Source organism: Anser anser, assembly GCF_964211835.1.
Source record: "Anser anser genome assembly, chromosome: 6".
NCBI classification, from domain to species: domain Eukaryota; kingdom Metazoa; phylum Chordata; class Aves; order Anseriformes; family Anatidae; genus Anser; species Anser anser.
In genome coordinates, this window is record NC_139726.1 from 22399522 (window position 1) to 22425291 (window position 25770).

The 25770-nt window shown below is 38.3% G+C and overlaps 2 protein-coding genes across 10 annotated transcripts in view; both read right to left on the reverse strand.

The window, feature by feature from the left end:
- Positions 1 to 9381, reverse strand: part of LOC310901912 (uncharacterized protein) — a 95619-nt gene extending 86238 nt beyond the window's left edge. For 2 of the 7 annotated variants that reach the window (XR_014586280.1, XM_083842528.1), the window contains exons 1-4: positions 9178 to 9381; positions 8517 to 8619; positions 8265 to 8360; positions 3702 to 3774 (exon numbers count right to left, since the gene is read on the reverse strand). Coding sequence is in view for 4 of the 7 variants with exons in the window: in XM_083842528.1 (XP_083698654.1) it covers positions 3702 to 3774; positions 8265 to 8360; positions 8517 to 8619; positions 9178 to 9230 (325 nt within the window). In the remaining 3 variants the exon portion in view is untranslated. Of the gene's footprint in view, positions 1 to 752; positions 1322 to 3701; positions 3791 to 8264; positions 8361 to 8516; positions 8620 to 9177 lie in introns of those variants that run through there. The other 5 variants (XM_083842530.1, XM_083842529.1, XM_083842531.1 and 2 more) reach the window with 4 other exon arrangements.
- Positions 9382 to 17645: 8264 nt separating this feature from the next.
- The window catches only part of SP3 (Sp3 transcription factor), a 36496-nt gene continuing 28371 nt past the window's right edge, over positions 17646 to 25770 (reverse strand). For all 3 annotated transcript variants that reach the window (XM_083842028.1, XM_083842029.1, XM_083842027.1), the window contains 2 exons: positions 21417 to 21613; positions 17646 to 19422 (listed from right to left, as the gene is read on the reverse strand). In XM_083842028.1, the coding sequence (XP_083698154.1) occupies positions 19106 to 19422; positions 21417 to 21613 (514 nt within the window). In that variant the 3' untranslated portion in view covers positions 17646 to 19105. The remainder of the gene's footprint in view (positions 19423 to 21416; positions 21614 to 25770) is intronic.

Here is a 25770-nt window from a genome sequence, read left to right on the forward strand (position 1 = left end):
TTTAATATAAGTTTTTGAAATTGGGGTAATGTGATTCTTATTATTTTTATGATATGTATGTCTTTTCATAGCTTTCAACTTTTTAACTATGATAGAAACGTGGATGATAGATTCAGTTCAAGTGTATGATCAACAGGCTACACACTTCAAGTCCCTGCTCTTAATTTCATGTAATGCTGCTCACAAAAACCTGAGATAAGCAGACACTATCTGTTTTTTCATGCACTGAGTTTATGGATTTACAGTAAAACCCTAAAGTAAAGATTTAACCAGATTTAATCAAGCTATCAAAAAGTAATTCAAGCAGATCCGCTTTTCTTGCCAACACCACACAGAAAGTTGATGTGACTCTATCATCCAGCCACCTTGACTCCCCATCTGCATGATTCAAGGAGATTGATGAATTTGAGAACGAAGCTACTAGACTCATACAACTGCATCCATAGTGTTCAGCGACATAGGCGGCAGTTAATAATGCAACAAGCATCTGCTGAGACACTGGGGGGAATCCAGCTGAACTATAGTGAAAGCAATTATCTTTTGCAGACCCTCAGAACTGTTTGGAGGGAAATATTCCAGAGATTCTTGCTATCAGGACTCCTGGAAACATTTCTGTATTAAACCTAAGTCATGTGTATGTACATAATCTTTGAACTGGATCCTATCCAGCTCAAACACGTGGGTAATACGGATCCCACTGTGCCAACAGTGCCATCATGCTACACAATTATTTTCATTTGTGATGCCACAAATAAATAATTGAAGATAAAAGTGGTACTTCTGGTATGAAATCTAGCTTTTTTTGTTAAGATTATTTCCTTGTCCAGTGACATAAAAGGGATCTGTATACCATTATGTGGATAAAACAATTAAAAAGTTTCTCAGAACTAACTCTGTCATCTTGGACAGCAAAATTACTGTTGGAAGGAGCCACCAGAACATTTGTTTTCGTTATAACCAAATGCACCACCCTCATCAAGATGATAATTTGACAGGGTTTTTTTTTGTTCAACTCATGACAATTTATCCATGTCAGTGTTTATTATCTCACTGTCATGAAAGCTCCCATGCAGGCTGCCAGTTCATTATCTATACACAAGTTTAAAGCAGTGTTTTGCTTTATCAAAAATGCCAAGCAACTTATCATTTTGTATTTGCCAAAATTATTTTGTAATAGGTCACTGTTGTGGTGGTTTTTTGTTTTCCTTTTTTTCTTTAGAAACTTGCTGAATCTTTTTCTAAAATATTAGATATCTAGTGCATCTAGTGGATTAATATGGTTTCGTTAGAATACAGTGCCACGGTTTCAGTGGAATGTTCCCTGGAAGAAAAAATTTGGCTAGTTATAATGAAGACACGTATCAATTCTTAACTGTATTTTCTATTAATTTGTTTTATAAATTCTCAGGTGGTAGCTCTTTTGTTCCTTTACAAGAACAGAAAGCTGATTAAATGTGGTTTTATTATCAACAAAATAAGGAGGCTCATAAATGCTGAGTCTCAGTACAAATCTGAACATTTTACACACTATTGTGGGCAAGTAACAAAGACAGAACAAAATATAACAATAGGAATACATCCACATACAGAAATACAGAAGACTACATACAGTAGGGCCCTGTTCTTCAGTTATGAGGGAATTGGATTCCTGGCTGCAGTGCATTCCTTCAAATTAAAAGATCTGTCTTGAAAAAAACTCTCAATCGCTGTTGTTTTCCTACCACCTAACTCTTAACATATCCACCTTCATATAATGCTGATAGATGCTTTCTAAAGTTGTTTTCATCTTTTCTGCCCAAAACTTTTCTGAGGCACACCAGCCGCTGAGTTGCTCAGTCTGCCTCAACAATCAGCAAAGACCTTCTTCGGTGCCTTATTCTGTCTTGACTTGAGGTTTAACATGTTCTTTTACTTCTCCTTATACCCACTTGCCTTTGCACAGCTCTATAGAGAAAACCCTGTGCCTGTGGCCTCTAGCTTGCCAGCTCTTCAAGGTCTAGCAGGTATTTTGTTTCCTTGTGCTCCCTTATCCACATCTGAAGTCTCCAATACTAAGCCTATGCTTCAACTTCCTTGAGCCTTTGTCCTTGGTTAGTCTCTCCCTGCTCTAAGCAGCACCTCTCTTACCTTCAAACACAAGTTCTTCTAGTGCACACACGCAAACCCAAGAACTTCTTCAATTTCCCAAAACTTGGTTCTTTCTGTACATATACCCTCACCCACTCTCTGACAGCTCCCTCTGGATCATAGAATGATAGAATCATTAAGGTTGGAAAAGACCTTCAAGATCATCTGGTCCAGCCATCACCGTACTATCAATGCCACCCACTGAACCATGTCCCTAAGCACCAGGTCCAACCTTTCCTTAAACACTCCCAGGGATGGTGACTCCACCACTTCCCTGGGCAAAAACAAAAATCCCAAGGCAATAGCTGATTGTCAGTATGGCTGAAATAGAGCTGTTACTCTCCCTACCCTTTTCTCTCTCCAACTTCATCTTGCATTAGATCTCCTGTCGTAACCACCATGGATAATATTGCCATCCTGCCCATCACTCAAACAGAACTGGGACATCGTCTTCAACTCAGACTTTTCTCCAGGTCCTCTCCTGAGAGCTATATATAACTGTTACAGGACTTTGCTGCTTAGTGCAGGAGATAAAGTTTTCCCACCCATACATATTGATGCCTTCCTCAGGCTCTTGTCATCTCACACCTTGATTATTCTAGTATTGTATCTCCCAATCCTGCCAAGTGCCACCTTGTTAGATGGTCAAATAAGAACACATTCACTTTATCCTACACCGCCCTTCATGCTTGGGAGGAACTTTTCAGAAATACCTGTTCAGGGCCCTGTTATCTTCAAATTCTTCCTTCAAACTCTCTTTTAGCAGTATGCCAATTAAATGCAGAGAAAACTGCTGTGCTCCCTGACCCGCACTGTCATTGGGTCCTTCTGCTTCCCTATCTCCATGTCCATCCGTCACCTCTCATCTCACAACTACACTGCAAGGTCTTGGGACCAGGGATGGCCTCATGTGTTTGTACAGCACCAACCAGAGCAAAGCCCACTGCACCACTAGGATTTCTGCAGAGCAGAGAACAGTACTGCAGGCCACAGAAGAGCGTCACTGTGGTAAGAGCAGCTGCCAGCCTCAGCACAGCTATCCTTACTGCATCAGGGAGAAAAACCCCATCAGACCTTTCTTCCCACAAGTGTCTGCTTGCAGCTTCTCTTAACAAAACACTGTCTGCTTGACTTGGAGGCAGGCGCTCCAAGGGATACATCACTGTCTCACACTTTGTAGTCTGTCAAACACTCAACCGGCTCTTTTCCCTCATCAGAGAAATAATAAGGTAAACCTTGAGAGATCCAGCAAACAAAAACAGTGTCAAAACAAGCATGGGCCGGATCCAGAGCCTTTTATATTTAAAGGAAATGCTAAATTTACTTTAATGGGCTTTGACAAAGGTCTGCTGTTATAAAGAAAAACAGGCTTTTGCTGAAATTGGTCGAGTCATCACAGTAAGAGGCAGAGCACTCTTCCAGTCCCACCACTGAGTTATTCAGCCATTCCCAGCCACCTGCTGGCAGTTCACACTCCCTCTCAGGGCTGCCTTCCTGTAAACCTAACATATTCCAGCTGTTCTGTGGTCCCAGGCCTTAACCCTTGCCTCCCCTTACAGAGCTAAAGGACTTACTGTCTTCCTCTGCACCGTCCCTTTTCCCCAAGCAACTTCGTGTCACACTCTTCATGCAGCTCTGCGAGGAGGCCTAAGAGAAAGCTGATCTGTTTAGATTGCAAAGTAAAACAAGCAGACTGTAAAGAAACAAATGATCTGTTCTGGATCTGAATATTTTGCAATGATTTCATATTTTAATCCTAATTCTAACATGAAAAATAAATGTGTCTTTAGCATTGTCTTTTCTAATTTATCTCTTAGAGAACAAAATTAGTCCTTAAGTCCTAAAACACCAATTTTATTTGTATACATATATATATGTATGTTTCCTTAGCCTTGTTTGATACCTTGTTTGCACCTTGGTATATTTACAATATCATATTGTAGCAGATGCAGCCTTAGAACTGTTGCCATTTGTTACTGGTCGTCATGAGAACAAAGTCAAGGAAAAACCCTACAGTTTCTTCATGAAAAGAAAAAAAAAATCTTTTGATTTCACCAACCCAAAAAAAAAGTATCATGAGAATTTCATATGCATCTTCTTGTCAACTGCTTCTGACCCCAGACACTGTGGTTTATACCTATAAGCAGACCCTGTGAGTACTTATCCTTCAGCTTCATCCACAGTTCCAACCTGTGAGAGGAAGAGTAAATCAATACTTGCTGCCACGAACTTCTTGAGAAGTTTACTTTACTTTGCAGCTTTTCAATATACTTTTTCACATCCTCAGACACTGCTTGTGGCCAGCCATCATAACTGTTTGGGCTGGAAAGAACATCAGTAGCATCTATCAATAAGTGACACACAGGGAAATAACTGAGGTTCTCACATGTGAAACTGGGAGCTGGCAGCGGGAGAATACGCTTCCAAAAGGAATCTCTCAGCAATAAAAGCTCTATGCACACATATGCACAGAGACCAAGATAACATGATAGCACACATTTAACACCCGCCTCACATTGCAACTGTTCACATTTGACGAGTTTATTTATATTCTCTCTGTTTTATGACAGGACACATTGGGACACAAAGTCATTAGCTGATATACCTTATTGCAAGACTGTCAAATTCCTACACACAGAAATACTGAGGGCTGAACGTAAGATACTTGTGAATGATAACATCCACTTCGTTGGAGATAGTTACGTATGGCAAACCAGCTATTAAAAGTAGACAACGAATTCAGTGCTCTCTCTAAAATCTTAAGACAGTTTGAGAAACAGCCTCAGTTATTAGTAAGAAAAAGTTTTTGGTGGTCACCAAACATACTAACAAGGAGGATAAAGCACAACTGGGACTAGATGTGAAATTCATTCAAATTTTGAATGTTACTTGTATAAAGTGATATATATCTACATTCTTGATCTTTACAAATAGTTTTTTAGTTTTATTACTTCAAAGGGCATCAGGAGCTGACAGCATAGAAAGTAATTAGAGCACAGCATATCCACAGAAAGTATTTTGATAGATAGATATAGAAAAACAGGCATATGATGGATTGCCCTCAATGCAGGAATTGTTTCAAAGATATTTCAAAATTTTGCAATTGAATTTAGAATGAAGCAATGAAAAAATATGGGGAATCCTATGCCAACCACAAAAGAGTCCAGCAGATGAGAAATATTCTCTACAGAGCCCAAATTCACAGGCTTTTCCCTGCCCCAATGAAGCTAATCAATGAGATATAGGATCTGATTTGGATATTTATTTTTATATCAAGTATAAATTTATCCTTGGTTCCTTTTACCTTCTGTAATTTGGGATATTTAGATCCTGCCTCTTAAGCTTGTATTATATAAGCTTAATACTGTGAGTCCCTTTGAAACTTTTCCCTATGATATGAGCACATTGTGAAAGGAAGGTTTGTACTGCCTACCAACCCAGACGATAACTGACATTCAAGACAGCTAAGATGGCAGTTGCGTGGGTTTTTGGTATATGCTTTATTTGAAATATATATATATATATATATATATTTGTCTATATGGAAATTTGAGAAGTATTGATTTTAACCCTGGGTTACAAATCTCTCCGTTTCATTTTTCCATTTGACTCTTTAGAGAGATCTATAGAAACACTGAAAACATGCATTTCCTGCTCAAACCTCATCTTATGGAACTTGGTATGCTAGTAAAGTAGCCTTCAGTTGCCAGATTCTTAAAATGGCTGCAAGAAGTCTAAGACCGTGTTTACTATCTATCTTCTCTTTATCATTTTGAACAACTGGTGCCCTTAGTATAAGCTAGGCTTATAGTGATGATTATGCCCTTCTAATATACCGTACAACGTGTACAGTATATTATCGATAGTTGGATCAGATGATCTTGGAGGTCTTTCCAACCTCAGTGATCCCATGATTGTATGATTCTATGAACAATGAATTTTAACAGAGATGTTTCAGCAAGTTCCTGAAAAGCAGTATTTGAACTTAAAAAAGCAGAATCTGTTTGGTCCATAAAAACATAGTGATTGCTGTTACAAGTTCTACATAAAGTATCTAGAAGTACTCGAAAGTCCTCCTATCCGGGCTAACTGGCTTTTTTCTGAAGATATTTTCTAGCTTTTTTCCTGCTCAGATGGTTTCAAATTGTGATTTGGGCAGCTGGAACCTGGGGGCATATTTGCTTCATTACATATGTTATTTTGTCATCTGGAGCTGATTTTTGTTAATATACAGATGGACACAGAAAACCTTCAAAGACCTTACAAATATATTTTGTTTTAAATGTAAATACCACCCTGGTATCATTAATAGCTAAGCTAGCTTGTTTCTCTTAGCATTCTATGCCTTACATGCCAATAATCTCAGGGTTTTATTTTGCCTGATATAAATTTTCATTACGCCTGAGGAGGGCTCTTTCTGTCTTTCCTGACTGATTCAGGCTTAATTGGCCTCTAAGGACAGTAAGCTGCTTGAGGGTTCTTTTAGAATCTGTGTTCATCTGCTGCCTTGCCAAATATTTTTTTATTATTATTTCATCTAACAATTTGTTTCCATCAGCTTCTTTTCCCCATTTTCCTCATCTGAGACAAAGCAGTTACATTTTTTTTCTTCATATTCTATAAGCATCCCCCCAACAGTGTTCTCTGAAGAACCACTATTTTTCACGTAGCTCCACCTTTTCTCACCTTTTCTTTCCAAGTCTGTTCTGGTATGTCCTAAAAAACGTTTAGACAAAAGATTTTGTCTCCATTCTAACTGAATCTCCATAGTAGATGTGTGGGCTGACCATGCTATTTAACTTCTTTCCAGCAAGGACAAACTGAGTGTAAGTTAGTCAGAACGTAATTGAATCTGACATAGAGACAGTATGGAAAACAAAACAAAACAAACAAACAAAACCAAAAAACTCTTATACAAGGAACTCAAAATTATACAGAAAAGTATTTTCGATTTCATCTTTTTTTTTTTTCATCTTTCTTAATAAGAATTTAGGATTTCTTGGAGCATTTTCCTTCTTCCTGTCTATCAGGGAAGACTAGGATTCTTCTGTGATTTCCTCTAAAGTGAATAAAGAGTTTTGCTATCATTGAGCAATTTCCTGATTTTTTAGTTTTCTTCTGTGTAGGTACAGAAGCCTCCACTTCAGCAATACATTATTTCCATGAGCAGTACTAAATCTATTATTTACCTGCCGTACTTCTAATTGTGCTTTCAGTGTTTCAGAAATAGTGCCATTCTGCCACAGTAATTAGCAGATTTCTAAGCTGGTAGCTCACAGTTTGCTCTTTGTAGCTTCTATTCCTCTACGCAGCTTCTTTTTTTTTTTTTTTAATAATAAAAAAAATCAACCATAAAGTTTGTGGCCATCTCTCTGTTCATAGATGATCAAAACATTCAAATAAATAGCTATTTCATACGGCTGAGTACTCCAAAAGCCAAGCTTTGTCTGAAATAGATTCTGATCTCTCACAAGTGATATTCAGGTTTTCAGTAGTGTAAACTACAAACTTTGAACCTCCTCTAATAGGCTTTCATGGTCTTGTCATTATTCTGATGTTAAAGAGCCTTTAAAAATGGAAACCACACCTCTCACAGGATCTGCTGAAGTTCAGGATAATAATAGCAGAAACTACATCAAGAGGAGTGTAGCAAAAGTCAACAAATTATTGCACAACATTTGTAATGCCTGAGTACTAAAACGTGCACAGAAAAGATAAAAATTTATACTTTGTACTTTCCATAACAGGGACAAGAGACAGAGGAATGGACTCCCGAGATAAAAAGAAAAGAGAAATAATAGGGAGGGGATAGATAAATAAAATGTTAACTTGGACAGAAAAAGGAATGACAGAAATAGTCTGCTTTTGACCGAAGTGTAGCAGATGTTCCCTATTAAAGCAGCTGTCTTAAATTAACACCTTGAATTAAATTCTGTATCCATTGAACATCAAGGAGGATGAAGCTCCTTGAAAAAAAATCACAATCTTTAAGATAAAACCAAACAACTGGATAGGTGTTTAAGACTGCCATTAGAATATTTTCTGTAGTCTTTCTTGAAATGAAGAGGAGAGAGAGAAGCATGGAAGTAAGAGGTTAAATGCAACTTTAATTATTTCACGCAAATATTTAAGCTTACCTGGCTGAGGAGAAGTAAGAGGGTATGTTCTCCTAGCTCACTTGCTTGCTTACAACCAGTCTTGGACCCTTTCACTACCTTTGTCTTCCTAAGAACCTGTAAAATTTTTGTGTTCCAAGAAGTGGGAGTCTAAGATAACAAGCAGTAATATTTCATTGCCTTTATAAGTTTGCATATACAAAGGCTATAAATCAAAGGATACAAGATCTCTTTCATAAACTCACATTACTCAATGAGCATCAAATACTGTACCTGTATCTCAGACTGTTTTTGAAGTCTTGGGCTGACAGGACCACATTTTGCTTGTCTGCTATACACAATCTGCACGCACTGAATTGACAGATCACAAACTGTGCTGACAAACATAGAAACAAAACAACAAAAAACCCACTAGAAAACTTTTGGTCTCTGTGGTCTTTTCCAGTCTTTGCTGCTTCCACTGTTTGTTAGATTAAGCGCAGGTTAAACTATACTCAAAAGGAAATGTCATTTTAAATTGCAGGGATCACTAATACATACCTAACAGTGCACTTGAAAAACAAATCACATTATGCATGCACATACCAGTCTTTAAGCATTCAGGCTACAAACTGTTTACATTTGAAGTGTCAAACGTGCGTGGGTTTTTTATAATTACATAATTTTATTATTATTTTTAAAATTTATTGTAGTATTTTACACCTATTTACACGCTCTGACTCTGAAATCCATGATTTTTGCAGTATCTGGTGCTGAATTTCAAAATTAGCGTGTTTCTAAACCATGGAAAAAGTCATGAACACTGGGAGACAACTTACAGCCCTTGCTCAAAATTATAAAGGTGTTTCATTTACTCATTTTGTAGTGTAACACTGAACTGAGCGTTACTGTGGAAATCCATTACTATTGTCATAAATGTAGATATGAACCTTACTTGTACCAGTCTGTGACAGAAGGTCCAATGTACCACCAATGTAACTCACTCATAGAGTCTCTGAAACTATTTCACAGAGATGGTAGAAAACATAAAGAAAAAAAACAGCCTACTGGGGAACACAGAGTCCATTTTGCCATGATAGAAAAGCACCCTAGATAACCTGAGCCTCAAATTCCCCTAGGGAGCCAATTCCTCCCCCCCCAACTTCTCATGCTTCCTAGATAGCAAAGGTCAAATAATCCACACCTGGCAGATTTCGGTTAACGAGGGTGGAACCAAGAGACCTTGTGGAATAGGCTCATCTACCTGGCTTCAATGTTTTAAGGCCAATTGCTCCTTATTTTCCAATTGCTCCTAATAGAAATAACCTGACAAGGGGCTTAGTGGTTAGAGTTGACCTAATTAATTAACTACAAAAGGTGCACAAGGGTCATATTTCTGTTAGCCATTCTGTGAGGAAAATTATTAAAGTCTGTTAAAAAAAATAAAATAAAATAAATAAAAGAAAAAAGAAAATAACCTTAAAGGCAAAATTGCTATCATAGATTGTCATCTGTCTAGTCATGACAGATAAAGAATATAGCAATCAGAATTATTTTTCTTGACGTTAATGTTATTTAAATTTGCTTTTCTGAGATCTCTTCTTTATGCAGGACTTTTCAAAATCTAGCCCCATGACCTCTGGCTACAGCATTTACTTCAGCTGCGTATAAACTATCACATATAAATGCCAGGATCCGGATCCTCACTCACTATTCAGGTCAAGGACTGGGATGAAAGTTTTGGCCTTAATTTGGTTACGTGCCTACATTGCTGTTTCCTGGCAGGTCATGGGAAGAAGATTGGCTGGCTTGGGGGAGTTTATGTACACATGGATTTTAGGCTGCAGCCAAAGTGTTCCTCCTCTAGATCTGGAAGTTTGAAGATGGTTGCAGTCTCCAACCTCAGATACAACCACATATTAGTCTGGTGCAACTGATTCTTGTGTTTCTTGCACTAGCTGTTCCTTCACCTCCTCTTCAGATAGAAGAAAGACACGCATCTCTTTCACGCTCTTTCATTAGTAAACAAACCAGGATAGATTAAAGTCTCTTTCTTCAAGTCAGTAAGATACCTGCCTTTGGTTTCAGTGAGAATTCAAGCCCTAACAACTTGAAAATTCAAGCCCTAAAAACTGAAGAGAAAAGCATATCTTTCTACCTTGTCAGCTACTGGCAGACTTAGGAAGAAAAAAAAAAGTTGTTAAAATCAAAAAGTAATGTTTTTTTAGGACATTTCACCGAATATGTAACATTTAGTAGTAACCAGACTACAAATGAAAGATGAAACAGTAGAAGGTACTTGCACGGCTTTAATTTACATGGCAATTGACAACAACCACCATCTGCAATGATTTGTAAGTAGCTTACACCATTCGCCCTGGAGACAGAAAAATGGGATTCCCATATTAGTTAAGGGGAGTGCAGTCCCTCTCAAAATATGAGCCTGGGGTACACTTCTGAGTACTGAAAATCTTAAGACTACACAGCACCGAACTGAACTGAGAAGGGAGGATGAGTCTCTTTGGATCTTCATGTAATAGATTTGGCCACAGCAAGAATCCCCCAGGATCCTTCAAGAAAGGAAACTCAGATTTTAGCCCTAAGCAACTATTTGTAGAGACAGGCTGGGAACTGGTTCTTTTTAACCCAGGGTCCATTTCAGCATCTTCAAAGCTAAAGAAATGGCTGACTGCTCTGTTGAATCGTGTTCCAGGCGGAAAAACTCATGTTCCTATTAACGTAAAGAGCTTAAGGTCTTGCTTCTGCCCTAAAGATGAGTTTGGGATTCAAACATACCCCCTCCAAGATGAACAACTACCTTTACTTTGTGGGGCTCATAATCTGCATAAGAGATTTGTAACTTCAAACTTCATAATGTCTCCTCTCGATGAAGGGAGGAGGTTGCAGATGTATAAAAGGGCAAGACAACCTCCAAAAATACACTGCATTGCCACAAAACTACTTTAACGTATTCCTGCCAGTGCATAAACACCTTTGCAAACCACCACAGATTAGACATTAGGGCTAAAAAGTATGGAAGGCATTGTTTAACATTTTTCTGCATACTTCCAACTTTGTGAGCCAGTCAAGCCGAGATGACAGCTTGAGATCCCAACTGCGGTTTAGGATATGCTGTGCACCATAGAACTTCCTCCCCATAAGACGCCTTGTTTAGGAATTACATACTCTGTGGCCACCTGACTTTTAAAGTTCCTTCAAAATATTCCTAGTGTTATGTGTTAAATCACACTGCCTTAATCCAGAACTTGTTTAGCCACTGTTACTCTCCCAACAGCATGGTTCCAAAGAGTGTTTATCAATATGGAGATCTGGGACAGATCTTACCTCCTGAACAAAGGCATAAAACATTTTTTCAATCAATAAATTATTTATAAATTTGCATATTTAATTAAAATTTGTAAAAAAAAATGTTTTTTTTTTTTTCTATTTGTATAGCCTTACTTGTATGAACTTACGTAGATTGGCTAATACAGATTTTAAAATCTACGCAGTGACAGGACAAGACACATCCACAAATAGCTCTTCTACCTTATTTACCATTCGCAGAGTTGAAGGCTCCTCACACTAACATCAGGCCATAGTTAACTCCTTGCTCCCTCTTTATGTGTTCAGCATTCAAGAGCAGTGTCCTCAGTCTGTTTTTCACGCTGCATCTCATACACAGGCCAGAACAAAGTTTTGACCATTTCTACCCCCTACACTTTTTGTCTACCACAGATAAACAAGATTTCGTACAGGAAATATCTGCTGCTCTTGCTCAAAAAGGCAGGAGGAGCGAAGAGTCTTCTAAGAAATCTGGAGAGCTGTGGAAGAGGTGTGTTACATGCTGCTGAAAACAAAGGTAGTGAGAGGCTGGGACGTGACAGTTCATCTCCTGAAGCCAGAGCTTATCTAGGAATCCTCTGTATTTATGTTTTGTATCATGCACAGAATTAAAACTGTAAAATACACCAGATCTGCCAGTCTTCCCACACTGGAAATATTTCTCATAGCTACCTACTCCTTGCTCTCAGAGCTGTTATGACTTCAGAGGAAGCTAGAAAACACACCTGTTCTGAATCTCAGATGAGTAAGTATGTAATTGGACATTTTAAAAATCTAATTAGCACAACTGAAAATTGTACTATTTTAATCTTTCACATAAATATTGACTTGGGATCCCACTTGTGGTGAGATTATGCTTTTCTTTCTTTCCTTTTTTTTTTTTTTAAAGGAAGTGTAGGAGAAGTAATGGAACAACTAAATATTGATATAATTTTAAAAGGTGTGTTATTTACAGAAAATACCTGAATAGCTCCTTGGGAAGAATTTCAAGCTGTTTAATAATTATGCATTTAGGACACATATTTAGTAAAAACATCTATGAGTTTACACAGCAAAATCACTACTAAATCCTGTTATCTCAGAAAGCAGCTTTGGCATAAATCACCACAAAATTATGGGCTTTTTTTTTTTTTCCCCCTGGGACTTCAGCTAAGAACATCCGGCATTGGCCTGCATGTGACACTGTTCACATCTGTAGCACCCCTCACTAGCAGGACTGAAACATCACCTCAAAATGAAGCTGGATGCCGCATGCTCCCATCCCGACCCACAGCCCACACTGGCCCCCACTGCTCTCAGGCCCTGCTTGGCCTGCTTGCCCTTTCCCTCCCCAGCCCTACATACAGCTTGCATGCCTTGGAAAGATGTAGGGGATGGCGAACTTGGGGCCATAATGCCCTCCCACCATGCCTGTGAGGTCCCCACCACAGGGAGGCCCCACCCAGCCCCGGTGGCAGGACCCAGGCTGCTCTGAGGCGGCTGCCTGGGGAACGGTGTGTGGTGGGTTCATCTCCAAAATAAATAACAAGCCTAGATACATGCTGTGTGTGTGTGCACGCACCCACGGAGGCAGGCACAGCAGAGCTGTGGCTGGGGAGCCACGAGTCTGGGGGCAGGAGGGGTCTCTGCTTGCCCACCCTGAGGTACTGTGGCCCACGCCGCCATCACAGGCCAACCGCAGCCTTCTTGTGCGGCAGGAGGCAGCAGCTGTGGAAACCAGCTCTGACCACAGCAGGCACACACAGCTAATGGGGGCCAAGGGGAGCTGAGAAATAATCTTCTTTCAGGCAATACATAAAGCTAATATGCAAAAAAGACATGCTGGTAAAGAGGCGAACAAATTTGATTTGCCACAGGACCAATCCCCTCTCTGGTGCTCAATTTCCAATCCAGTTCCTAAACCTTGGTATCTCTACATTTAAAATGAAATGACAGGATTCAGCCAAGATACCTTTCGAGTAACAGTCTACAGTTCAGTCATTAATGCATATCTGTTTATCTCCATCGTAAATAGCCACCAGTAATGCATATTGCTGGATAAAAGCTTTGTTAGTCCTCAACCAATAATGCATATCGACAACTAGACCTCAGTCTAGCAAGCGCGCTCTTGGTTTATGTTACCATCTGATGGGGCAAGTGACCTGGCAGGAGAATTACACCAGGGGAAGAACAGTACACAAAGGTGTAAAGAATCAAAAGGAAGTAAGAGCCACTATGAAAGCATCATGAGCATAGGAAAGCTTTATACAAATTTATGCACAAATTTAGTGCTGTAATAGCCACACTATTAGCCCTGCTCCAGCCTGAGTAAAACAATAAATGCTTATTTATATAAGGCAGAGGTCCCAGCTGGGATCCAAGGCTTACGCAGTAAGAGATACAGGCCATGCCAAATCAGCTTGTGCTGAACACTTCTGAAACACATGAACAATGTGACCATAAACCGTAGAAACTTGGAGGAGTGGAGGGACTGGTGGAAGGCCCCAGAGCACGGCCACACTAACAATACAAGAAATGGCTTCTTACCTTTCAGAAGCTGTAGTTTTCACTGATAAACCTTCCATTACCACCATTCACAGCACTAGAACCATACTCTAGTACTGGGGAAAAAAGAATGGTTGATAGAATATATATTAAAAAAAGAAAAAAGAAAAGAAAAAAGAAAAACCCACAGTGCATGAAAGCAATAGTTTTTTTGTTTGTTTGTGTTTTTTGTTGTTGTTGTTGTTGTTGTTTTTGTATTCAGCTATCTCCCCTACGTACTGTTAATGACTCATGCAGGGGCCTAGATAGAGAGAATAGAAATCAGGAAACAACTTATCCAGCAAACATAGAACTGTCTTATCAGAAACATCATGATGTCTCACCACGGAGTGAACGTGTGCACAGAACCTGTCCTATCAGAAGCATCATCATGTCTCACCACAGGGTGAACACAAATCCCAGTGATTTTCCCTACAAACCTCTACCATACTGTCATTTCTTAACACTGCAGGTGTTAACAGGTTTTCACTGGCAAGGACATTTCTAGTTTCTGGGTGAAAACAAAAAATCCTCAAATAACATTTTACCTGCTGCCCCACATATATATAAAGAGAAATGTCTGTAAATTGTACACACATTATATATTTTGTACCTAAAAAATAAATTACGTATGCATTCTATAAATACTTGTTTTCCAAGCACAAAGGCTGAGACACTGCAAAAAATCATACAGCACAGTTCTAAGCAAAGGGACAGCTTACATTTTTGGACTATTGGGGGGGGTGGCGAAGTCATTGAAAACATTCAAGATGTTTTTACCTTTTTTTTTTTTCTTGGCCTCTTGGACATCTCAGGAATTGGAAAGGATCATTATAGCTGGACTAGAGAGTTGGAAGGCTTCCACAGACCACTGTTTACTGTCAGGAAGGTGTGGTCACAAATTTTTGTGATTAATTACTGATCCCATTTGGAGCAATTCTTGGGGATGCATAAAGCACTTACACATCTGACTAAGATCCTAGCAGACATCCTACAGACACGGATTATAGGAAAGATGTGCAAGAATATACTGACGTAATAATGAACAGCAAATCTGGAGCATCAAAATGAGGTGGACTTTCTATAAAAACAATCATCTGCTGTATAAGATCATTGTCAGCCACGTCAGTCTCTTCTGCCCTGTTCTACAGTGCACACTGCACTTCTGGTGGTGATGGTGGTGGTAAAATGCTGGAGGAAAGAGAGCCTCACGCTCATCAGTTCGTAAAAAAACTAATAACTATTTGACAGGTGACTGACTATTAAGTCCCTTCACCTCATTCCCTGACACCCTGAACAACTTGTTAGAGAACATATCAGAGCTTTCCTGAAGCCATTGGGAAGGTTTATGTTACTGATTCCAGAATCTGAAAATACCTCAAACCAAAGCCTGTTACTTCTTGTTCAGACAAGCTGAAAGAGCTCTGCAAAGTCCCTTCCCAGAGGAAAAACTGCATTTTGAAATCAATCTTGCTCTTCGCAAGTGTTTCTGTGATTACATCATTCTCCTTACAATCACATTGCCCCTTAGCTTGGTAAGTAGCAACGAAGAAAATCTCTTCTCTGCAAGAACTGGTACTAGTTTGTAACTTGCAAGAATCAAACCATGAGTTCAGTCAGGAAAGAGACCAGGAATTTAGATTACAGCAAATGTACATCCCAGCCTTGTACTTACTGAAAATAAGTACCCTGAGTGTTGAAATTGAAAACATCGTCCTCTCAAGCTCATGCTCGCTTGCAGAACCAGTTTTAAGGTCTTCTTAATTACTGATTACACTAAGCTGCAAGAGAGACAAATCATCCAATGATCTAAAGGCTACCATACCAAGAACAAATTCAAGAAAGAAAGCCTCATATGAAAGTAAGTATGAAAAATGGTAAAGATTGCACAAATAAGCAGCAAGACACACACCAAGCAAGCATGACCGGGAACGCATGAAGAACTGTGATTCACAGATAAGCTCAGAAAGCCTTCTATAGAGCGCACAACTTAGTCTTGGTATCATACGAGTGCCTAATGCAAACAGAAGAAAGCCATAATGTGGCAACAATCTTAGAATACACCAACATTTTCATATCAAAGCTAGCGAACCTTTGTGCTAGGGGTGAGCAGAGATCTTTCAAAAATCATTACCCTGCAACATGTGAACACGTGCAGTAGCATTCTCAAATACAAACACTATGGCTGTGAGCCATTAGACAGACAGCCCTTAGACTGTAGGCTTTCCATCAAACTCTTACCTACACATTTCCAGTTACTTTCTTCCAAAACTTACACCTTCTGAAACTTCCGAAGAAAATATCCTTTAAAAATTGTGCCACCTAAACATCAATTATATTAACCAGTTGATATACTGAGTATTGAAAGTTCTGGGAAATGAAACAACATGGTTTGCAGTAAGGACGCATCAAAACCCTTGGCACTGAAACACTTTAATCCACGGAGGTACATCAGTGAAAAGTGTCATTCGATAAAACTTCTGTATTGAAGAGCAGTTTCATTAAGAAATTAACCCTCTTCCCTTCATCTTAAATAAAGCACTAATACAGCTACAAATAAAGGGAGAGATTAGAGTGCATGTAAATCACACTAAAATGCTCTGTGAACTAATACAGCTATTGGAAATCAAACCCATTCACCTGTCAAAGTGAGGTGGATTCAGATTATGTTAAAATATTGACAGCATCCATGGAATGGTTCAAGTTTAAGCAGAACTTCCTTTTCTCCTAAGCTGCTGCCTTTTAGCCAATTGCACTCTCTCATTTATTAAATAGATTAAACTGATGGTGAATTAACTCCCTTTTCTTTGTACCTGTCGATTCCTGTTTCTCTGAATCTTGAAAGATTTGCATTAATTTTTTCTTCCATTTAACTGCAAATGCAGAAAATCTTCTTTTCATGACTTTTTCCAGTTCTCTCTCTTCTAAGCTGAGCTCTATCCGGTTTATCTTAAATTATCCTGGTCTGTCCTCTAGCAGTTTGATACTCCAAGACTTTAGGCTTCTTTTATCACAAATATGAACTTTTCGCTTTCATTTTAGCACCAAATGCAACCATTAGTCTCTCTGATCTCACAGTTCTCACTGGCCCTTCTTACACCATCTAAAATTTTCACTTCAATCTTCTAAACTCATTTTTTCCCCCCTTGTCCTTATTATTTCTTCCTATGCTTTAAGCAAAAGGCCATTATAATTTTTAGACACAATTCACTATCAAGTCTGTGTGTATCATGGCACTTAAGTGTAAGGGGATTTAAATGCAATTTTATTCTCATATTCAGTAGGATAGGGCCTATGTTTTCTTCACGCTCTACTCAGCATAAGCTTAAAAACATTACTACAGCACCTCCACAGTATAGTACATGTATGCCTGGGCATACAGAGATTTTGGGACGGAGGGAGAAGGAGGTGCTATCTCACCATCTCTGTGTGCACAAGGAAAGGAAACACTATTTCTATTTCCCACCATCTGAAGAAAAATAAAACATTTCAGGCAATTAATATATATTATGAAATTACACCTTATTAGTTAATAAGAAGTACAGTAAACTCAAGTCAAAAGAAAAAAAAATAGTGTTTTATTAACTACCACACTGTTATAATACACTTTAAACGTACAATAAGGTAGCCTTTAAATTTGAGGTGGTTTTAAGAATAACAAATGAACAGATTTCCAAATGTTTGTAAATAGGTGAACTGCAGTAATTATTGTTGTACATTTTTGGAAAATGGTATAGCACTTACAGACTGGCTATATAACTTCATTTTGTACATTTTTTCTATAATTGAAAATATAAACAGTAATTAAAAAATAAAAAGAAAATTCAGCATAATAAAAAACATATATGTTTATCAGTTAAATGTACTGGATACATACAATTTTTAAGGGAAGAAGCAAAAAAGGAAAGATGGCTGATATTTAAATGCAGATTGACTAACCAAAAACTAAACAACAAACAAATAAAAACCTCATAAAACCCCTAGTTCACTATGACTATATCCATATGTTTGGGAGTACTGTCAATATGGAAGTGATTTTTCTGTTGTATTTGCATATGTTATATTTTACTGGTAATTTACATGATGGCTTTTAAGGCCCTGGCAGACAGATGTTTTTGGAAAAAAGATTTGATAAAAATCACTGCTGCGACGCAATACACCTTATTTTTGGTCCTCCAATGTTCAAGAGAAGGGATATACTTCACTATAACATTTGCCTTACCACCCAAATGCCTCAACCTATACATATTTATTTTTTTTATTTTTTTTTTATCATTTTAAGTTTTTTAAACATTGGTTATATTGCCCACCTTGGTTATTGAAAGAATATTAACAAGACATCATTTTGGCAAATTAAATCTTAAACATGGCTTTTCAATAGGATTTAAAAGGTGACTATCCCTAGAGTTCCATGTTAAAATGTAGTTTTCAAAATCTTACAAGAGTAATGCTTAAAATATTGTACATAGTTAACCTAATTAAAATAATTAGCTTCAAAATGACAAGTTGATGAGCTAAGTAAAGCCTACACTATGTAACATTTGCTTGGAAACTTGATTTGTCAGTTATGCATAATAAAAATTCCAGTCATCAAGAAAATTACAAAATTTCTTTTATCATAACATGATTTCTTTTCACCCATCAACTTCTTTTATCTTACAATAGATAAATACCAACATGTTCTCATTTTTTTTTACACTAAACCACACAGGATTGATGCATTTGGTTAGACTACCATTTCCATCGTTAAATTCTTTTTTTTTTTTTAATATAACTTGGTAAAATTTCATCTCTTCTAGATTCCAAAAGTACCTACAAAACCCATGCAATTTTACCATTTTAATATACTATGGAATATCATACAAAGTAAGGCATTTCAGTGTCATGTATAACCAAGTTACTGTCAATCCAAAAATTTTTGCACATCAATAAAAAGATATCTAAGAACTTAGGAACAATATTCTTCTCACTACTGTATAAAAATAACCACAATTAATAGGTATCTTGTGTAATATTTACTCCATTGTCTCGTTTCCCGAAACTGTGACAAGCTGTAAAGGTATTTCAGTGTTGGTAAGAATATCTTGATTGCTGGTGCCAGATGTATTAACAGTTCCTATTCCTGAAACAGAACCTTGTTGAATATTTGCAAGGATAAGTGTTGTTCCTCCTGCAGTAATCAAAGTATCATCAGGCGTTGCTTCTACTGATGCCAGCACTGTACTGCTGGAGTGAATACCTTTTTTATTCTGATGTGTTTTAATGTGTTTGGCAAGGTGGTCACTTCTCATAAAGCGTTTTGAACATTCTGGACAGACAAATTTCTTCTCACCTGTCATATAAGATAAGAAAAAAAATCGTTTTCAAGAACATTAGAAAAAAATTCACATATACACCAAAAACTGAGGTAACTTAGTGCTTCTAAGAGTCAGAATTCTAACAACATCTTAAGAAAACCCCTATCCAAGATGATAAACTTAAATTGTCATTTAATTTTCTAGATATTCATACAAATAATTTAAAAGAACGGAATTATTTTTCTGTCTCTCACTGAGCTTAGGGAAATCTTTCAGGCAAGATAAAGAATATCACAATCTAATATCCTCAGCTGCAGTTATTACCAATAAGTAACTTCTAAGAGGAGAACAAACCCTGCAGAACAATGGACAGGAAAGATAACATGAACTGCAGAATCCCACTTGAGACTGACAGACGGGACAATAGGGCAATTCAGGTTGGAAGGGAGCTCAGGAGGTCTCTAGACTGATCTCTCAGAGCAGGGTCAGCAATGAGGTCAGTCCAGGTTGCTCAGGAATTTATCCAGTCCAGTCTTGAAAGCCTGTAAGGATGGAGACTGTACAAGCTCTCTGGGCATCCTGCTCCAATGCCTAGCAGTCCTCACAATGGAAATATTTTTCTTTGCATCTGGTCTGAACATCTCTTCTTTCAGCTTGTGTCTGCTGCCTCTTGTCCTCACACCAACACACCACCATGAAACGTCTGGCTTTTTCTTCTTAATGTTGGCCTTGCAGGTTCTAGAAAGCTGCACTTGAATTGCCCACCCCCTGCCATTACTCTTCTCTTTGCCTAGCTGAACAAGCTCAGTTCCTACATCCTCCCTGCTTCCCAGTCATCTTGGTTGCCCTCTGCTGAACTCAATCCTGTTGATTAATGTCTGTCTTATGCTGGGGGCTGAAATATTCTAGATGCAGTCTAACCAGTACTGAAAAGGTGATAAGCACTCTCCTAAATCTACTGTCTGTGCTTCTGTTGACACAGCCCTGTCCATCTTGGCTGCTGGATCACGTTGTTTATCAAGACTTCCCTAGATCCTTTTCAACAGAGATACTTCCCAACTAGACAGCACTTCACCTGCATCGATGCAATGGTTTATTTCATCCCAAGTGAAGTACTTTTCCATTAACCATACCCTCTGAGCTGAATCACTTAACCAGCCTTTTTTTTTTTTTAAACAAACAAAAAAAATCTGGCTGTCCAGCCAGCCAGACCACAACACCCCAGATTAGGTTCAACCATCCAGCATGTTGAACAAAAGTACACCATTGCATACAAAAGATGAAATAATTTTCATAGACACTGCAGTTTTCTAAGCAATGCATATGCAGATAAGCACAAATTATCTACTGTCATTGGGTTTTTCAAATAATCTAATTTTAAAGATAAGCATGCTGTAGTTTGAACATTCTAGAATATTATCATGTGTTCCATTTGTAGGAAAACAGGTAATACAGACAGACTTGAAAAAAACCTCTTCTTAAAAAGACGGAGAGCTAAACTAATTTCTATTCCTTGTATTAGACAAAAGGAGAAGTGTAAACTTCGGGTCCCGGTATCTCTAACAAGTAGTCTAACCACGAAACTAGAAGATGTAGAATGATGCACCATCAAATACTCTTCCTTGATTTTGTGAATGACATCTAATCCCTTGGACATCTAGCCCTCCATTTTTCTTTTTTCTTTTTTGCTTTTATAAAAAGGGAGAAAATTATTAAAGTTAAGATGTTTAAAAACAGTTCTAATCTGGTTCAAACAAATCAAAGTCATCACTGAACCTGAATCAAAGTTTTCTGATTAAGCTAATTTAAATATTAACTTTAACATCAGTTCTGACTCAGGTTGCATTTTTTCCTCCTCAGATCTACTAAAGGACCTGAAACATACACATACCTGTAAATATTAGCTGATTTTAGAAATGCCATACAACAGTAAAATCAACCTAATACAAAGATGTTTTACTCTTTATTTATCCAAGCCCTCCCCATGAGACTCCTTTAGTAAAAGGCACTGGAATCAAAAATTGAAAACCTGTGTGTGTTCTTCGGTGTCGCTGAAGCTCATCGCTGCGAGTGAACCTTTTGCCACAGAACATCCAAGTACAAACAAATGGACGCTCTCCAGAGTGCCAGCGGAGATGAGCTCTCAAATGCGAAGTCTTCCCATATACTTTGCCACATCCTGGTATGTGACAAATGTGCTGCTTCTTTTTTCCCAAGTTGGAGCCTCTGTTAAATAAAAGTGAAGTTATTCATTGTAAAGCATTCCTCCTGAACAGTGGTCATACATAGAACTGGAGTTAAATATACCAATAGATCTACGAAAAAAATCTGAGCAGCTGCCCATTTTTGTTTCAAATATATTCAGAGCCCGGTACACTCCGTAAGAAGCTGGAAATAAAAACTATAATGGTATCTCAATTCTGCAGCAAATTATAAATTCAAAAGCATGTGAAATTTAAATGACGGAAGTATAATCTTTAGCAAACATGCATGCATATAAAGTTAGAAATACAATAATTACAGCAGTTTGTATTACTTTGATATTGAAGTGCCCATATCTTAAATTTCTCCCAATTTCAGCTTTTACTATGCCAAACACAGTTTTGGCAAAGAAACACAAATCACTACAATTGCCACTAGGGAAATTGGAGATTTTGGCAACTGGGAAGAGAACAGATGGGACTTTTGACATCTTGGGGAAACTTGAGAAACAGTTTCAGGTTGGAGGATAAGCATACTAACCTGCAGATTTCCACTAAAAGGAATGACAGTGAAATAGCTGATCTTGCTGACATTTCAATTAATTCCTTGATATTTCAGAAATAAAATTCATCAAATATGAATACATAATTCCTAGAAAGTGTAATCTAGACACATGAGCTTGATGCCTATTTTCAAGATGCTACCTCACTGAAATGGTAGTTGATTACATTCAGTGTAAGCGCCTAACACAAAAGCATAGCTTTTTTTCTTTTCTTTTTTTTTTTAATTTAAAAAATAAACCAAAACCACCAGAGAGATAAGAACTTATGAATACTCAAAGAAAGATCAGTCTGAGCAGTGTAAGGCTGCTGCTGCTATGTCAGCGCAGTTACATGAATGGTACAAGGTAAGAGACTGAAAAATGCAGCCAAGCATCAGGACACCTTATTCAACAGCAATGTTAACTTAAAAGAGCTTAAGTTGATTCTGAAATCACAGTCTTTGGCGCTCTGTCCTTGATGACTAGGTAGAGAATTTTTAGTTGCCTCCCCAGGACAATTTTTTTTTCCTTAAATTCGGGTGCTCCACTTCCTCTCAACAGTCCAGTGAACGATTTTCCAAACAACTATTAAACCTAGATTCTCATCCCTGCATTCAGAACATCGCTGTTTCACATTCGATGTAATCTAAAGGTGACAGAAGAGATTCCGCTCATCTCACTTTTTGTTGTTGTTACTGCTACCCCTCAAATCCATAGTCTCACAGAAAGTTCATCTGTCTTTTCCAGCTGGACTATAAGTTCCTCGCAAAGAGTACGCTGACATATGACCTGACATCTTAAACTCTTTCATCATTATTAGTACTGGCAAAAATATTTTTGACTTTTTTTTCCCCAAATGTCCCAAAAGCAGATTGTTTATCTGGACCAGATAAATACTGACTTATTTTTTAAACATCTACCCCAACTAAAATGTCCTTTGCTGCATCTAAACTGTCATGTTCACACTCGTACATGGCCTCCCCTCAAGCCAATATTAAAAGACAAAAATCAAATCTAATGTCAGACTTTTATCTTTGTACTGTGCCACCTACAAAAAAATCTCAATATTCACAAGTTTTGAACATTCAGCCAATCACAAAGGTATTTAGGAAAATGTCTTCAGAGTGCCCCCTTTCTTTTCTAATTACTCAGCTTCCACAGAAGGCTAGGCCAAAGAAATCTCCGTAACACAAAATTCAATCTACCTCTAACAGTTTCAGTAGCATTCATCCATCGTCCCCAAACACCCAATTCTCAAGACTCCAAGGAAGAAATTTTCTTTAATTCCCCTTTTGTCTCACTGCAACCAGTTCCCCAGTTCTCAGGCTCAGTTCACCTTCACCTAATGTTTCAGTTCTGGGCACTCATATTATCACAGAATATCCTGAGTTGGAAGGGACCCACAAGGATCATCGAGTCCGACTCCTGGCACCACACAGGTCTACCCAAAAATTCAGACCACGTGACTAAGAGCACGGTCCAAACGCTGCTTAAACTCCGATAGGCTTGGTGCCGTGACCACGTCCCTGGGGAGCCTGTTCCAGTGCGCAACAACCCTCTCGAACCTTTTCCTCATATCCAGCCTGAACCTCCCCTGCCTCAGCTTGACACCATTCCCTCGGGTCCTATTGCTGGTCACTAAAGAGAACAGACCGGCGCCTGCCCCTCCACTCCCCCTCGTGAGGAAGCTGTAGGCCACATTGAGGTCTCCCCTCAGCCTCCTCTTTTCCAGGCTGAACAGGCCCAGTGACCTTGGCCGCTCCTCGTATGTCTTCCCCTCTAGGCCCTTCACCATCTGGAGGGGAAAAAGTCCTTCAGGTCTTCTTGTTTGGTGGCTCAAGGCATCCAACAATTGTGGTGACAGCTTTCTTGGCAATACAGAAAAAGGAACACCCATGTCTCTTCCCCATTATATAGTCTTGGTAACTGATGGAATTCCCCATAGGATTCTGTTATCCTGTATCTTTAATTGCTTGTCCTACTCCATGTAACCCTACGAAGTGCTCAATCTATGCTTATAACAAAATATATTTCTGCATTTTAAAATCTGTATACGTTTCTGTATACAGATTCTTTTTTAATTTGGTATTTCATCCTCATATACTCCAAATATACTATAATCTTCCCCCTCCTGTAATAAACAGTCCAAATACTTTGGAACTTCTCATGACACAGTATACAAGTGTGACACAAATCACATGAAATCACATCCAATTTTGTTAAAATAACTAAGATTCCTAAGTCAATCATTTGGAGTTGCTTAACTACACCTTTAGTCTAGACTGAAGGAAATCATGGCTCAATTCACGGTCAGGTTATTGTGCTTCAGAGGCAGTGTACGTAATCCTGAGCACATCACCTGATCGCTGAGGGAATTCCTCAGTGGACTCCACAGTACGAAGAGAAGAGAAAGTTAGGAACTCATAGAATAAGATCTGCAAGACTACTGTGAATGAGTAACTGAGCGTATTTACTGTACGCAGCTTCATACAGGCATGTGCACGTTTGCTTCATGCGTGCTCTAAAGTGACTGGATATGAGCCAAGTTCTGTCTGGACACTTTGCAGCTGTGACAGACTGGCACTGCGCCCTAACACGTCACGCTAAGAGGCCTTTCTTGCTGCACTGGCCAATAACCATTGCCACTGAGTAAAAGGATATGACTCACACCTCAACTGGAGTCTTCAAATCAATTAATACGTTAAGTATTTTCATAGCACATTTGAGCTTTATAAAGACAGGAAGCCACATTTCTCAGTAGCCATACAGAGTGCAATGGTTTCAACCAAAGATACCTTCATCTACAAAGAAACCAGACTTTCAATCCAGCAGTATTTCCAGGAAAAATGTTAATTACTTCAGGGGTAAAACAAAGGCTTTTTAGTTATTTTAAGAATGTGCATTTTAGGGTTAAGTATCTGAAGTGGTACTCAGAAACACTGTTCCTCTGTAGATCCAGAGGGTTGTAGTTACATCCCAATGTAATTGCAGATATAATTGAGAGGACAGTGAAGCTTCCCCCTAACTTCTGACACCCTAACAGTAACCTTAATACTATCCAGTTGGGATCAGAGTCATCCTCTGAGGCATGTATCTCTCTTCTCTTTTATTCACCATTTACCATGTAAGCTTGAGGCTATAAGGCTTTCGATTTACACATTTACTACTTTCTCTCTACTTCACAGAACTGGTAAAAATATAAATTCTTTGAAGACCGCAATGTGTTCTAATTCTACATTGAGAGTCAAAAACCAACCGAACAAAAAAACAAGAAAACCAACCCTCAGCTCTCCTTTGCCCCCTCAAAAAAGAAAATACAAAAAAATGCCAAAATTAAGACTACATAAAAGATGAAATTATGATGAAGTCTGCATATGTGAAGCCATATACACTATATTCTCCTACCTCAGCACACAGAAGGGATAGCATTCATTGAGTGAACTACCATTCAGCTTTCTCATATTGATTTCATGTGTTTTCCTAATCTTACTAGTTACGTATTATTTAAATACTATCTTAATAGAATTATTCATTTCCCATGTGTTTTTTTCCTCATTAAGAACACTCACAACAACATCGAAGCTTTTCAGAAAAAAGAGTTTATCATCGTGCAACATACTTGTGTAGTAAGCTTGAACTA